The 14,822-nt window shown below is 57.5% G+C and overlaps 2 protein-coding genes across 2 annotated transcripts in view; both read right to left on the bottom strand.

The window, feature by feature from the left end:
* LOC119096345 (putative signal peptidase complex subunit 2) overlaps window positions 1-14,822 on the bottom strand; it is a gene marked incomplete in the record, with an annotated part of 123,891 nt that overhangs the window by 5,551 nt on the left and 103,518 nt on the right.
* The window catches only part of LOC119096344 (putative signal peptidase complex subunit 2), a 29,391-nt gene that overhangs the window by 5,551 nt on the left and 9,018 nt on the right, over window positions 1-14,822 (bottom strand). Inside the window, exon 4 of the mRNA XM_037219191.1 lies at window positions 8,060-8,221. Within this exon, the coding sequence (XP_037075086.1) occupies window positions 8,060-8,221 (162 nt within the window). The remainder of the gene's footprint in view (window positions 1-8,059; window positions 8,222-14,822) is intronic.

Raw genomic sequence — 14,822 nt, 5'->3', positions numbered from 1 at the left:
ATTGCAAACATCTAGTACAGCGCATTCCCCAGCCGCACACCACAGTTGGAGCCTGCTGTTGCGCATGGACGTAGGCATGCGTGGTGTGCTTGAACTGCTTGGTTTTCTCGCGTCGAACAATTCCCGCTTTTGAAAATGGGAATTTCGGGCAGCGTGAGTTGCTAATATACAAATCACACTATCCCAATATTGCATTTGGTTTGTCCAGCCACACTCAAGTCCAGAAGCAAGGTGGATTTGGCTGGGAAAAATGCGAAGACGAAAAGCAGCACACACGCATAACGCGGCGGTTGGACGTCTTACCTACACTCGTCTGTTAAGCTGTTGCTGGGCAAAAACGGATCATAATGAGCTGTGTGATTCGAACATCCCAAATCAATTCGAATAGTCCTGCGCAACCCCTGGCGTTCAGGTGTAATATGACCTAGTGTGTGACCTTCGTCCCGCGAAGGAGAATCCCAACAACGCTACTTGAGGCCAGGTGCTCACTTTTTGCAGTTCCGAGTGAGGCCGCTTTGTCCTAAACATGAAGCATACCACAAATGGTTTCCTTGCAAAACACAGCTGTCACGGAACGCTTTCTCAGCGTCTCTCTTCGCCGTACTTCTCTCAAATAAGAGTCTGAAGATCAGCGCATTAACAAGCAAGCCTACGCAGCTATCAGCAGGGACGAGCGACCACTCACGCAGCAGCCCGGGTCGATGTCAATTGGATCAAAGGCTGCGACTGTCCCCCGAGAGGAGCGACTCGGTTCGGATGGCGCGTGCGGCAGAATTTCTGCTGCCGTCAGGCGGCTGGGCCGTGCGTAGGGCGACGGGGAGGAGACGGGTCCAGGTACCGCCACCGCTGCCTCATAGCATCTGTCCGAGCAAACAACGCCCACCTCGTTACTAGACGAGCCCACCGGCGCAGACGGCGACGGCAGGGGCGGTGCCAGCGGCGATCACCGGGGGACGGGGACGGACACTACCAGGAGGCCTTTCGTCCAAGCGCCAAACGAACGATCCCACCGGCGCAGGGAAGGGAACAATCTTCCACCGAGTGTTCGAGACCGACGTGGCGCTACTCCGGCACGCACCGCCGACTCACCATTAGGAAATGAAGACCGGCGTAATTGAGCTGCGCCGGGGCAGACACATCGCTGCCGCGCGCGGCCCACAGGCGGAAGAGCGCGGCGAGGCTGATGGTCGCAAATACATTAGCAGAGTGGTACGCACGCGGCGGCGATATGACGGCGTGAGCGACCATCCAGCCTCACCACGTCCAATCCGAGGGGACGAGGCGGGATGGACACCGGGAAAGGCAAGCCTGCATGCGTGCAGTCGTCGTCACATTGCTGCCGATGGACCTCAGACGGTAGTGAGCTCGTCTGGAATACTTCAGATGGCGAGCCTGACCGGTGAACCTAACACGGCATTGAATCCAGCTGATGATCTTAAATGGCACATAAGTGCACGTCGTCACAATGGGTGCTTGATGATCTAAGATGGTAGCGAGCCTGCCTCGCGAACCTCAAACAGGCAGCGAGCCAGCCCGACTGATATCAGCTGATGGACGGCAGCAGAATGGCGCCGACTGCGTCCTTCGGGCAGCGGGCCTACCCGGCCGACGTCAGTCGCCGTCTGACACGCCTGGTCAAGAGGTTTGCTCCCCTCGCACTCTCGTACCTACCTACAACATCCCTCCTACCGCCCGCGGAACCCTGACCGGCCCTCACCTGCCCCCCCCCCCCCCCCCCCCTCCCCGTGCCCGCGGCCGCCGGCCGACCGCTGATCGACAGCCGCCGCCGCCCGGCCATCGTTGCCGGGCGGGCCGAGGTCAGATGACCGCCGAAGTGGCCTTCTCACTACCTAATAGCGCCACGACGGCATCCATTTCAGCGCGCCGTCTACCGCGGAGGCCGGCTCGGCCGCGCCGTGTTCGCCGCCACCTGCGCTGGGTTCGGCGCCGCCCACGCCGTCGGCCGTGCAGATTGCGCGACGCAAGCCACGAGCCAGTCACGTGGGCGCGGACGTCGAATATTACGCGACGGTTGGATCTGCGGGGCCTTCTGGGCCGGTCACGAGCGGTTCAGGCCCAACTCAAGCTCAGAAGTTCCAGGTTTTAAAGTGGAATGTAGGCGTCGGTCAAGGCGGTGCGTAAGCACTTTCGTAACAGCTGGCCACAAGGGCCAAAGTTGATGCAATTAGCCGCCTTTTGACTGCGCTGGCTTCTGCGCTGCGGTGGGTATCGCCTTTATGCTGGTCGCTGAGACAGCACGGCTGACGCAGACGAACGAGGCAATCCCGCAGGACAATTTTCCAGCGGCTTGGCCTCACTAAGCGTGAGTCAACCATTCACATGATCTATGGTAACAAGACCCGGTGTAACAACTCCGCTTCCTTACGGAGCAACACTGGACTTGGTACAAATAGTCTTTAGTCTTACCGGCGCCGACACCATTTTTAACATCTTCAAAATCATCACAACTAGCAAGAAGGTTCAAAGACTGCACTCCGAAAGAGATCGTGGGCCACTTTCAAAGATCAAGGTCGTTTAGAAAATCGTGCGTCATATCGTCCACCCCGTCATCGGTAGTCTGAACTTCACGCAGAGCATCCCGAAAATGACACTGGTCTGTAAACAAAACAAACAAAAAAAATCAATGTTGGCCACAGTACGGTGGAGCCGACTTTTCAGCGTACGCTACCTCGCCCCTCGTCCCACTGCATGGTATGGACAGGTCTCCCCAATCGCCCAATCTGATCCCAGTGCCTGGTCAAGCTCACACGGCACGGGTCACCCGCAAGCATGGCTAACTGGGAAAGAAGCCCTATTTCCCGAGCACTAGCTATGAGAAAGAAGGCCTATTTCCAGAGCATTAGCTTTGCGTACATCGCGTTGTATTTCAACCCATGTGCATATCATAATCACAACCAGCCCTCAAACGCGGTCTTGGTTTTATGCATCTGAAAACACTCCGTGATTGGTTTGACGTCACCCGATGCGATGCGCATCTCCTGTTCGGCCGCTTTTAAAGCTAGGCTCTCGCTGATTAGGGATGCTTAATGCATCCATTTGTGGCTAAGTCAGCAGAAGGACCAAAATGAGCCTGCCCTGTATGCCGCGTTGTGCCATATTTCTATCATTTTTCGTCAGCGGGATTTTCGCAGACCAGCCGCATATGCCTCTGGGTGAGCTAGGGAGGGGGGACACTCTGGCGCTACAGCGTGACGAAAATGAAGAGGCTCACAGAACAAAACTACGCTCTGGCAACGAAACAATCAATTTCAACCAACCCGTACTAACATTAAAACGTCCATTAGCATCTGTGGTGCGTGCTGGCTGTAAAATCTTCAGATTGCAGCATACTAGATAATCATTTAAATTAAAATCGGCCTGTAGGTACTTGAATTCTCATCTACTTTGTAGCAAAGTTGCACAACCGTGTGGTGATTGCATGCCCTTGTTGACGTGACTGAAGATTTAGGGTGTGTGAGGCATCGCGGCGTAATACGACGCCAAGCAATTTCACATTTTTGCCTGTTTGACAAATAGTCGACAAGACATATGTTTCTGGGCGCAAAATAACCCTAGAAGTCGACGCGCCCTAAAACCCCAATCATCATCATCATCGAGGCATATGTTTCTTGCTGCGCTTCGCGGCTTGCTACAAAACGCACCGACTTACTCACAATGCCTGAATTCCCGAATCGTTCTAATCATGACGGGAAATGGCTAGACAGCTTATGCAAACCTTCGAGTCGTTAAAAGCCACTATCACGGAGGCGTGATCGCCGAGTAGTTAGCGTGTCGGACTCCAGCCTAGAGGACGCTGGTTCGAATCGCGGTTGCGCCACTACTTTATGTCTAACTCAGCTTTATGGCTCTCCGGCTGAGCGCTAACATGGCTGATGCAATAGCTGACGTTTCATGAAAGGGGCGTGACGGCGTGCGTAACGTTCCATTTTGTTTTATAAAACGACCACCATGGTGGCATCTATTGGTGGTATTGGAATCTTTACTTCAACCATTTGATCCAAAAGTTGCTGGAACTAAGCTTTTATGTAGAACTTACAATCCCATCAAGGTCCCAGGCACTGCGGCACTGGTGCCATACCTGCGCTAATGCTCTGCACCCACATGTGGCGTCAGCGGCCCCACGCTATGTCTACTGCGCACTCCGAAACGTGTCATCTTTAGGACCACCATAACAAGAAGAAACAAACTCAGCATTAACACACGCTCGGGTGGGGAGAGGGTCAAATTGACCCCCCCCCCCCCCCGAAGGTTTTTCCAGAATAGTTTCCGAACGGCGCGGCACAGCCGCACCAAATTTTGGATAACTGTACACAATTGAATAGCGGATCGTTTGGCATCTAAAATTTATATGTACCTTGTAAGGTCGCTGACCTATGGCAGGTCAAAGGCAGGCAATGGTTTCAGCGAAGTCAATTTCTAGGGGAATCGTTCAATCCGATCCAACAACGGAGTGTTAGACGAAGTCATACATATCTGAGATGCTTTCTTAGGCAACACAACAGTTGAATGAGCAAATTGAATGGACCTAGCGTCAGGTGTGAAGGTCACACCAAGGTCACAACCAACCTGTTTTATTACTCTAGGGCTTGCTGTATGGGACAGTTTCTGGTGCTCATTTCGAGTTTATTGATAGCAGGAACCGCATTATACATCTTCCATAGACTTCTTAGAGGTCAGAATAGGTCACTGACCTGAAATGACCTAGGTCAACATTTTGTTTTAGGAATATACTGCATAGCGCAATCTTTGCCGCTTGGTCCAATACAAAACTCAAAGCAATCTTGTATGACTTAACCACCTTGACCTTCAAAAGGTCAAACAAGGTCACTGGCATTAAATGAGAATGTGACATTTTGCTTAGAAACGGTTGTGGTTATCTACGTTCTGGGTGCACCTTGGAGACCAACCTGGAATTTGACCTTGTTTGACCTTTTTGACCCGAAGGTCATGACCTAGGAGCCTGAAGCTCTGACCCAAGTGAGTTCACGTACAGGTCAACGCACCCTGTAAATTTGGTGTCTCTAGCTTTCTTAGTTCCCGAGATCTCTGGGGGTCAAATGGACCCCACCCCACAAGGGTATCTAGCCGGCCACCCGGGCGCGTGTTAAGACACCGGTGTGTCTTAATGCTGAGTTTGTCTCTTATTTTCAACCCGGCCCAACTTCCTCTGTTAGAGAACCGCATCTTCATTTTACGGCACAGGTACATGGCCTTCAGCAGAACTCATTCGCTTCTCTTAACTCGTAGCCTCCACATGGTGGAAATCTCATTAGATTGTAACCACAGCACGTGCGCTACCGTATCCTTCATTTGACTTCAGCCTCTCACAACCGTCCACAGTAAGGGGAAGAATAATTATGATCACGTAGAAACTGCTAAAGCTTTCAAAGAGTATCGACGATGAGCCGTCACATTCCGAACTCGTTTAGCGGACAGTGGAAGGCTTCGAGCCAGCGGCCCAGGCCAAATTAAAGTGGATGTAATCGAATCTCGTGGGAAATCACGCGTGTGTGGGCCCGGTTGGAATTAATAGCACCATTCATCAACCCCTTAGGGAGCAGAGCACCGAAGGTATCAGCAATTATAATTATTCTGAATGTCGGTGGAGAGTGAGGGAACATAAATGATACATGCGTACATAATCCCCGTGAATGGCAATGCTAACGGGATTTCTTCCAATTCGCATCGAACTTCGAGATTAAGTTGTTGGCTTATTTAGTTTCGCAAACGGTTACATCTAAGTTCCGTCTCCCATCAAATCGCGACAGGCGGAACCGGGATTGCTTTGAGCACTTCCACAGGTTACAGCAACAGGATCCAACCCAGCTTCAGCGCAGCACCACAGCAGTTGCACAAAGTTCACAAACCGCCCCCCTCCCCCCCCCGCGTCCCGCAGCTAATCGTCCCCCCAGAGCTGTATCTCGGGAGTCCGAGCCGTCCGGAGCGGCGCCACGAGCGGCCAAGCGCCCGCTCCGACCATCCTGGGCCCGAGCGCCCTCCCCCGCCGCACGGAGCAGTGTTCAGGTGCGTCCCGTCTGGCGGCGGGCGGCGGGCGGCGGGTGGCGGGGCGGGGCGGGGCGGGGCGCCGCACCGGCACCGCATCGGCGCCCAATCGATGGCGAGGCGGCGCCCTTCCGCTCGGCCGAGCGTACGCGATAGCGGCGCCGCTTCGCGTCAGGTTCGGTCGCCGAGCCGGCAGCCGCCCGCCCGACCGCCCACCATCGAGCAGTTCGCCGTGCGGGCGAGGGCGGGGGTGGGGGCGGGGGGAGTGGGAGGGGGGAGGTGGAGCCCCGACTGAGACCTAGCCCAGCGGGTCCCCAAACCGTCAGCATGCCGCCCTGCCGGTGGCTGTGTTTCACGGATGCTAGTCATAACAGTGGGCCGGAGGCGGCGGCGGCGGCGGCGGCGGCGGCGGCGGCGGCTCAGTCTTAGTCACTGCCATCCGACGTCCAGACGAGCCCAGACAATAACCACAGTCCAATTAAGTGCGGTTGCAGCCGTCTGCGTGGCCGGGAGCATCGACCCAGACACCGCCGGAGCCGGTCACCACCGCTGGCGGTCGACCGACGCCGGTGGCCGACGGCGATGCTCACGCCCTAGCGGGACCGTGAAATGTGTGCTCTTCCAAATGTTAGTGGAGGTCCAGCACACGGCTGTGCATTCCGACGGGGGGGGGGGGGGGGGGCTGGACACCAGCGGGGAATACGGCTCGGGAGATGCCTGTAATCATGCGTCACTGCTGCAAGGTTATTGCAAAATCGAAACGCCATAACCAAAGTGATATAACCACACTGGACGGTCGGATAAAAAAAACACCTTCGGCGTCGCGGTGTACGTATGCACACAAGGCGTCGCGGTGTAAAGCACTCTTAGAGGTCTAAGAATACTTCACACTGAAGAACATATTCGTAACGAGGGTCTGGGGAAAATTTCGAGTTTGGGATACAAATTTCGTCCCGCACCATGATGCAAGTCACGACTAAATCAAATTGTTAAGAACACTAAATTAAACACCGCAAATACTGGCCGCGTGTGACCGACTGACCGGTGCCCCCGCCTCTATCCGGCCGCCAGACACAGAAACGCACGTTGAACGGCTGTGGGTTGCTGAAGGTTGTTTTCCCTACATGAATAGAACGTTTGGATTTTTTTTAAAAATCAGCACCAACAAATTACGCATACCTGACATGGCCGCTTGTGTGAATGGTCCCCGCGCGTACCGCTATGGACTAAAACGCTGCCATAGAGAAAGTACCTATCAGGTTATCAGGTCTCACTGGGTCTGTGCTAAAGTCAAAACTTGACAGACTTATTGAAGGCAATATACGGGGCCGAGCAAAAATGACTTGAACGATAAAATTTTCAACTCGGACGCGCCGGGTCAGCCTGACCGGAACTAATGCCGTATATCATCTCATGCCATGAAATATCATACAAGTTGCAGTTTAGCTTTAAACATAGACCATCATTCCCTCGCAAAAAAAATGTAAAAACACCCGGTTTTGACTGAAGCCCAGGCCGGTAGTCCTCCCTGCAGCAGCCATGCAGACCGCAGGCGCCCGAGCGGCCGTATAACCGAAGCTCGAGCCGGGCTATGCCCTGATGGCGTCGCAGGCGCCGGCCGACCGCCCGCCCTGAGTGAGTGCCGACGAGCCGCGCGTGCCGCCACGCCGAGCCGGCATCAGGATTCTCCTGAAGATCCTCCTGAAGGGCGCCGAAGCACCGGCGCGTCCAATCTCCGGCGCTGGCCGCTTGTTTGCACGCCAATATCTCGGCGCCGGAGGCGTGCTCGGTCCACCCGTGCCACCCGCGCCTCCTCAAGCGCGCCCCGACACGGCCAGCATGTGCCACACGAACGCAACACTGCTCCCGGGGGCCCGCCGGACCAGCCGCCGGCGCTCATCACACGCGACATAGCGATCGGCGTTTGGCCCGGGACGAGGGGCGGGGCTCCTCGTCTCGCCGGCGCCAGACTCGTGGGTGGGGCACGCCGTGCGCGGACGGCTGCCGGGACCTCCGTCCCCACCTCACCGCTTACCGTTTCATGGTGGAGCTAACTTCCCACTTGGAATCGGGGTCCATGCCCGACGGGTCCTTCTGTACGGCCACCAGGAACACGTTCTTCTCCACGTACGTAGTGTACAGCGTCAGAATGCCCATCAGCACGAAGTACGAGACCACGCAGAAGATCAGGATCGGCCTGCAACGAGAACCACGTGAGATGGCAGCGCCACGCGGGTGGCGCGGTCTCTCACATCTCATCCACAAGCGGTATCCTCCACATCATTCCCCCGGCCGCTGCCGACCAGCCGCGCAGGGTACAGGTGAGCGCTGCGTCCGCGGTAACCATCCCGGTCCCCACGTCAGATCCGCGGGTACACAGGACGGCCGAGTCCGCCCTCAGCGGCGCAACAGACAGCGGGCCAGTCAGCACGTGGTCTCAAGGGGCGCTATCAGATCAGCTCGAACACAGCATCCGATCCCACAGCACGAAAACAACTATCGTGGGCACCGCTTCGATTTAGTGATCTTCGATCATTTCGATCTAGCAAACTGGGCGCTGGTGCGACGATAGCTCAGCGGGGGTGGGGCGATAGCTCAGCGGTGGTAGGACCATAGCTCAGCGATGGTGGGACAATAGCCCAGCGGTGGTGGGACCATAGCCCAGCGGTGGTGGGAACATAGCTCAGCGATGGTGGCACGATGGGGCGATAGCTAAGCGGTGGTAGGACGATAGTTCACCTCGAGACAGATGGCCGCGGGGGGGGGGACCAGGCGCCGAGGCACCCACCAGCACCACGGCACCACTCGACAAGACCATGGCACCCGAGGACAGAGGGTCCGCCTCGCTCGTGCCCAAAATTGTTCTTCTGCCAACCATTTCACCGGCCCGCTCCAGGAAACTTTTACAACTCGTTACAAAGTTCGGATTTTTCCAGCACCCCTAATCTACTAGCACTCAAGGGAGCAGAGTGTTTGTCGGGCAAAGCCCCGTCTAATAACGCTAGGCAATATGAGGACACGACACCACAAGCACGACACCTGAAGACTCGGTGTTCTACACAACAACGATGAGTGAACAAGACACACTTACTGTGAGACACCTGACACCTGACACCTAAGACACCAGACAGTCATGTGCCACGAATCTGACGTAGAGTCTGTCGGTCTGTTTTGACACTGTCTCGTAGAAACTCATACACAGGTGTTGCAAGTGATAATACACACACACAAGATGCAAGCGTTGAAAAGACCTTGGTCGTGAAAAACGACGTTATTGGTCCACACGGACATATACCCGCAGCTACGCACGGACATATGTCCTGGACACGCCAAACGTGCACTTCCCATTCCCCAAAAATCCCAAAGCCGGGTAAGGGCACTGCCTAATTCTTCCCAGTCTGAATGGTCATAAATACATAACCCGCCAGAATTTCGTTTAAGAATTCGGATGATGTTAGCGCACCAGCTAACTCTTTCGGAACGGGACTTGTAACTGGCGCAAAATGCTACAACGGAGACCATCCAGTCTGCAATCAGCCACCCAGGTCATCTTACTCGGGTCGATTTCTATCTCATGCATCGGCAAAAATTCTGCACGTCCGAGAAGAATGATGGCATCCACGTCCAGGACACCACATTCTCCGCAAAAGCTTCATAAATGGGGCCCATCAACGCCACGATTGGGAAGGCGCGATAGCGCGGCAATTTATAACGATTTACATGATCAATGCCTAAAAGCCGCTCAGTGAATACCTAAAGCACGCCAAGCAGTGACGCACCTCGGAAAATGATACAGTGAAGTCCACGGAGGGATTGGCGCTATCAGGCAACGTCATAAACCTCGCGTGGTCCATAATCTACGAGCTCAGAGATCCATTCGGGCCGATGGCTGGCGCACGCAAGCAATGCATAGTCGACCAGCGACGGATGGGGGCGGAGCCGCGCCCGTCAGTGCCCGCACGCACCGCGCGGCCCGTCCCCTGACCCGTCAGGGCGGAAGCAGCGGCGTAACGGACACATGCCGACGCCGCACTGCCGGCCGGGCCGACCCACCGCCGGGCCGGGCCCTCCCGACCCCCTGGAGAGCTGTGTGCCACAGACCCTCGACTGGACCGTCCATCGGATCGGCCGACGCTTGACGTGTCAGAGCGCCTGTCGGATCGCCCGCCAACTCATCCGCTGGCTCCCTGCCGGATCGTGCCTCCGACGGTCGACTGGCTGCTCTGCGCTCGGGCCCGCCGGGCCGGGACCGCTACCTCCCGGCCATCCGGCGCCGATCGGCGCCGAGCGTTGCCGATCGGCGCCCGTGTCCCCAGACGGCGGCGGCGCGGCAGGTGACGGGCGCCGCAGCGCGCGCGCCGCCCACGGCACGCGCCGACGGACGGCGACCGGCGCCGGACCCCGTGACCGGCCGCCCGGCCAAACGCCCGCCGCTGACGGCGACGCACGCCACACTGACGCGTGACGTCCGCCGAGGCACGCCGTCACGCCGTCACGCCAGCGACAGCGGCGTCACGCCACGACCGGTGCCCCGCACGTGGCCGTGACTGCCGGCCGCCGCGGGGTATGATAAGGTCCGCGTAGGTCAGTGGATGTTTCACTACACGCGGCCACGCTATGTTAAATGCATTGGTCCGACCGTCCAACATCCGCTGGTACATGTCGTCTTACAGTAGGGCATTACAATAATCTGTCTGACATTAACACGTTATGAACGATGCAACAATCGACGTTTGAAAGCGCCCACTGATATTGCAAGGGACCCGACCCAGGAGTTCAGGCGGCTCTCTGTGAAGCGCCCTGCCAGTTATCGGCGTTGTCAGTTATCATATCATGAACCTCCTACGTCCTTTTGGTGAGCCGGGAACGCCAGCCCTTGAGTGCTTACTGGCGTTGACGTGAGTGGCTTTCCGGGCGGCGCAGGGACTCACACGTTCCCAGGTTGTACACTAAGCTGGTAATTGACCCTATGTTGTGGAGCTCCCGCCCGGCATAATGTCCCGTCCTGGCATAACCCGGCTCTCTGACACGAGGACTGGAGCGCAGGGGCTGTCGCTCTCGCTCTCGCTCTTTCCGGGGCATCCGCGGCGTCCGAGCCGTCTGCCCGGGGCCGCAGCAGGCCCGCCGCCCCCGGATGTGGACTATATCCGGCCGGACGGGACACGCCCGTCACGAAATGCCGCCGGCGTCGGGTCGGGTCAGGTCAGCCGGCGGCGGCGGCGCGTACTGGCCGCCAGACGGGGCCGCGCCGGCCCGGTCACGCCCCGGCTGCCGGCCGGCAGATGCCGACCATCATCAGCGCCTGTGGAGGGGAGAGCGGCGACGCCGCGAACGGGCAGGGACATGGAATGACGATGGAATGAACAGACACAAACGGAATGGGTGCTGGGGCGAGACAGCAGGCGAACAGGCCGGACAAGAGGGCTCAGTATACGATGCAAGAGGGCTGCGGCGTGCGATGCAAGCTCAGTGCTCAGACGGTCAAGGGCAAGTTGGAGGGTCGCTACCCTGGCTGCGAGCTTTGTGCTGGCAAAATGATGGCTGTGATAATGCATAATGCATAATGAAAATAAAGGATGAAATCTACACAATGAATAGCATGTTTGGTGCAGGTTCTTGATCAAAGATGATCAGTGATGACATACAGCTTATGCAACATCGCGAACCAATCATGTTCCGGTCACGACGGTGTCCATGCGAGACTAGACGTTACCCGGTGTTGGCCAGTAAAAGCATGGGCCAAATGCAGCGACAGCGCGCGACGGTGGGGGATAAATTGTCCAAAGTGTTGCCTTTAGCTTTCTCACAATTTGCTGTTCATTGGTGTTTTCGGGCGCGTCGACTTCAATTATCATTTTGCGCCCCAACTTCCTCTCAATAAACAAGGGACAGACTGACATAGTGAAGTGTGGCGACGTACACAGCACTTCAAACAGCATGCAACAGGTTGTTCAGAGGCTTCGTGGGCTTCCGGGCTGATTAATGCGGAGCATTGCGTGTCCGTGTTAAAACTAAATGAAATAACAAGGCTCTGCAGAGCATACCTTCAAGCTTTTCCATGTTTGGACTGGACGATCATTTATCTTCAAAGTATTTAAATAAAAAACATGGGTATCATAAGTCTCGCTAAAACTGCCGCAGGACTTCCGTTTTCTCCGCGTGTGCGGGACAAAACGGGCGTGTGAGGCTACCACCGCAGCCGCACACGCCCGTACAGCCGCGTGTGCGGGACAAAACGGGCGTGTGAGGCCACCACCGCCGCCGTACACGCCCGTACAGCCGCGTTACTGCCTTTCCACGCCAATCGACTGCCATCGCACACCAATTCCTAATGCCGGCAGAAAATTAAACCATGTGAGGTTCGATCTTGAAAATTAAACCATGTGCGGTTCGATCTTGAAAATTAAACCATGTGCGGTTCAATCTGTTCTGAGCATTTGACAAACGCGCTCCCCGTCGGCGTCAGCGTCCGTCGTCGGCGGTCGTAAAGGGTTATGTACGGGCGGTGTGGGGACCGTGTTTCAGACAAACTCGACTAGGGCATCGATGAGGATGAAGTGATGGACATCTTGAAACAACGCACCGACCACTAGTGCTGTGGTCACTACGCCAGCCGCGGGTGCCGTGGTCATGGGCCACGACAGTCACTAGTGCCGTGGTCACGGGCCACTACGACGGTCACTGGTGCCGTGGTCACGGGCCACTACGACAGTCACTAGTGCCGCGGTCACGGGCCACTACGACAGTCACTGGTGCCGTGGTCACGGGCCACTACGACAGTCACTGGTGCCGTGGTCACGGGCCACTACGACAGTCACTGGTGCCGCGGTCACGGGCCACTATGACAGTCACTGGTGCCGTGGTCACGGGCCACTACGACGGCCACGGGTGCCGTGATCACGGGCCACTACGACAGTCACTAGTGCCGCGGTCACGGGCCACTACGACGGTCACTGGTGCCGTGGTCACGCACCACTACGACAGTCACTAGTGCCGCGGTCACGGGCCACTACGACGGTCACTGGTGCCGTGGTCACGGGCCACTACGACAGTCACTAGTGCCGCGGTCACGGGCCACTATGACAGTCACTGGTGCCGTGGTCACGGGCCACTACGACGGCCACAGGTGCCGTGATCACGGGCCACAACGACGGCCACGGGTGCCGTGATCACGGGCCACAACGGCGGCGACGGGTGCCGTGGCTATTGACTTCACCTGAGGCGAGAAAGACCGAACTGCCGGTGGCATGTTTTGAGCACGAGACGAAGGTCACGGAGCCGGCGTTCCACACCGGGATTGGGCATCCCAGGCAGGGCAGACCCAGGGTAAACACAGGGCCTGGCGTCCAGCGGGCAGTGGACAGTGAAAAGCGAGCAGTAGGCAGTGGGCAGTGGGCAGTGGGCAGTGGCCAGTGGGCAGTGGACAGTGGACAATGAGCGTCATCAACATATCCTCCCGCCGCGGTCAACACTCGACCCCCGGAGCTCGCCCGAACCACAAGGACATTCCGATAACTACGCTGGTCCTCGATACATAACGATAACCTCGTAGATCCCTCGCAAAAGTCCTGACGACCATCACGACGCCCACGGCAATCACTGAGCCGCAAGCCCGCGCTCTACGTCCGTCGCAGACGCCCCTTCAGCGCTCCCGGCCAGCCACGCACATAACCGGCCGGCGCGCAGCCTGACCACCCAATTTGGCAAGAGGCCCACGCCCCGCGACACCGCCAGACGCCGTCACTTCTACCGCGTCACGTAACGCACCAGCGGGCCGCAACATCGTTCCGTCAGCCACCAGTTGTGCATAATTACCCAGCGCTGCCGGCGGCGGCAGCGGCGGCCCGGCCGGCGCCCACACGCCGCATATCGACCTTCGGCGGGGCACGCGTCCCTCGAGCACCAGCGTCGGGCGCAGCGCCCGGCGGCCGACGACCGCCGCCTCCCATACGCAGCCGGAGGCCCGCGGCGCGCCGTGATTAAAACCGCGTCGACAATGCGGCCGAGCCGGTCCGGGCGGGGCCGGGCTGGTCCGGGGCCCGGGCTGGGCCTGGGCCTGGGCCTGGGCCGGGGCCGGGGCCGGGGCCGGGGCCGGGGCCGGGGCCGGGGACGCGAGCGCCGACACGCGGCCACCAGGACGAGGTCACGGACCTCCGAGGACGACAGCGGAGACGTGGCGCGCCCGGAGAGCCTCGCCGGTGTCGGCTCGAGTTTGGCGTCAACAAGTGAGCAGCAGCGGCACGCTGTGTTGCCCTCCGGCAGGCTGCTAATGCAACAACATCTTGCTCGTCTGGCCAGTCTGGTCCGTTAGACAGGGCGTAGTAATCAATACTAACAGGTGCAGCTGTTCGCGATGACCCTCAGGCACGCGCGCACGCCCAGACAAAGTGTTGCATTCAGTTCAGTGAGCTGGAACAGGTAAGTGCTTGCGATTCAGATGTCACACCAGCCATAACACTGACCTTCGTCACACATAATAACGATGCGGCCAGTCGAGCCGACTGACCGCCCACACTCCTTCGCTACTTCCGGAGTGGCTAAAGCAGCTGTAAATTTGGTCACGACGCTTTGATGGCTGTGTTTTCCTCCCACGAACGCTGAATTTTGGAATGCTGTGAGGTGACCTGGACGAGGACGACCGATTTCCATACCACGTGAATCCATCCGCTGCGACACTAACTCATCACGTATTTCTACTGATCCGCCCCAGCGCATATCCACTCCTTCTCAGATCGGTCTTTCCTGCGAAACTTCCGGATCCCCTCCTTTGCCTCACGGAGAGCAGAGCACGGTTTTGT

The sequence above is a fragment of the Pollicipes pollicipes genome, unplaced genomic scaffold, assembly GCF_011947565.3.
Source record: "Pollicipes pollicipes isolate AB1234 unplaced genomic scaffold, Ppol_2.1 Scaffold_4295;HRSCAF=5057_pilon_pilon_pilon, whole genome shotgun sequence".
In the NCBI taxonomy this organism is placed as follows: domain Eukaryota; kingdom Metazoa; phylum Arthropoda; class Thecostraca; order Pollicipedomorpha; family Pollicipedidae; genus Pollicipes; species Pollicipes pollicipes.
This window is presented reverse-complemented; position numbering and strand designations above follow the sequence as displayed.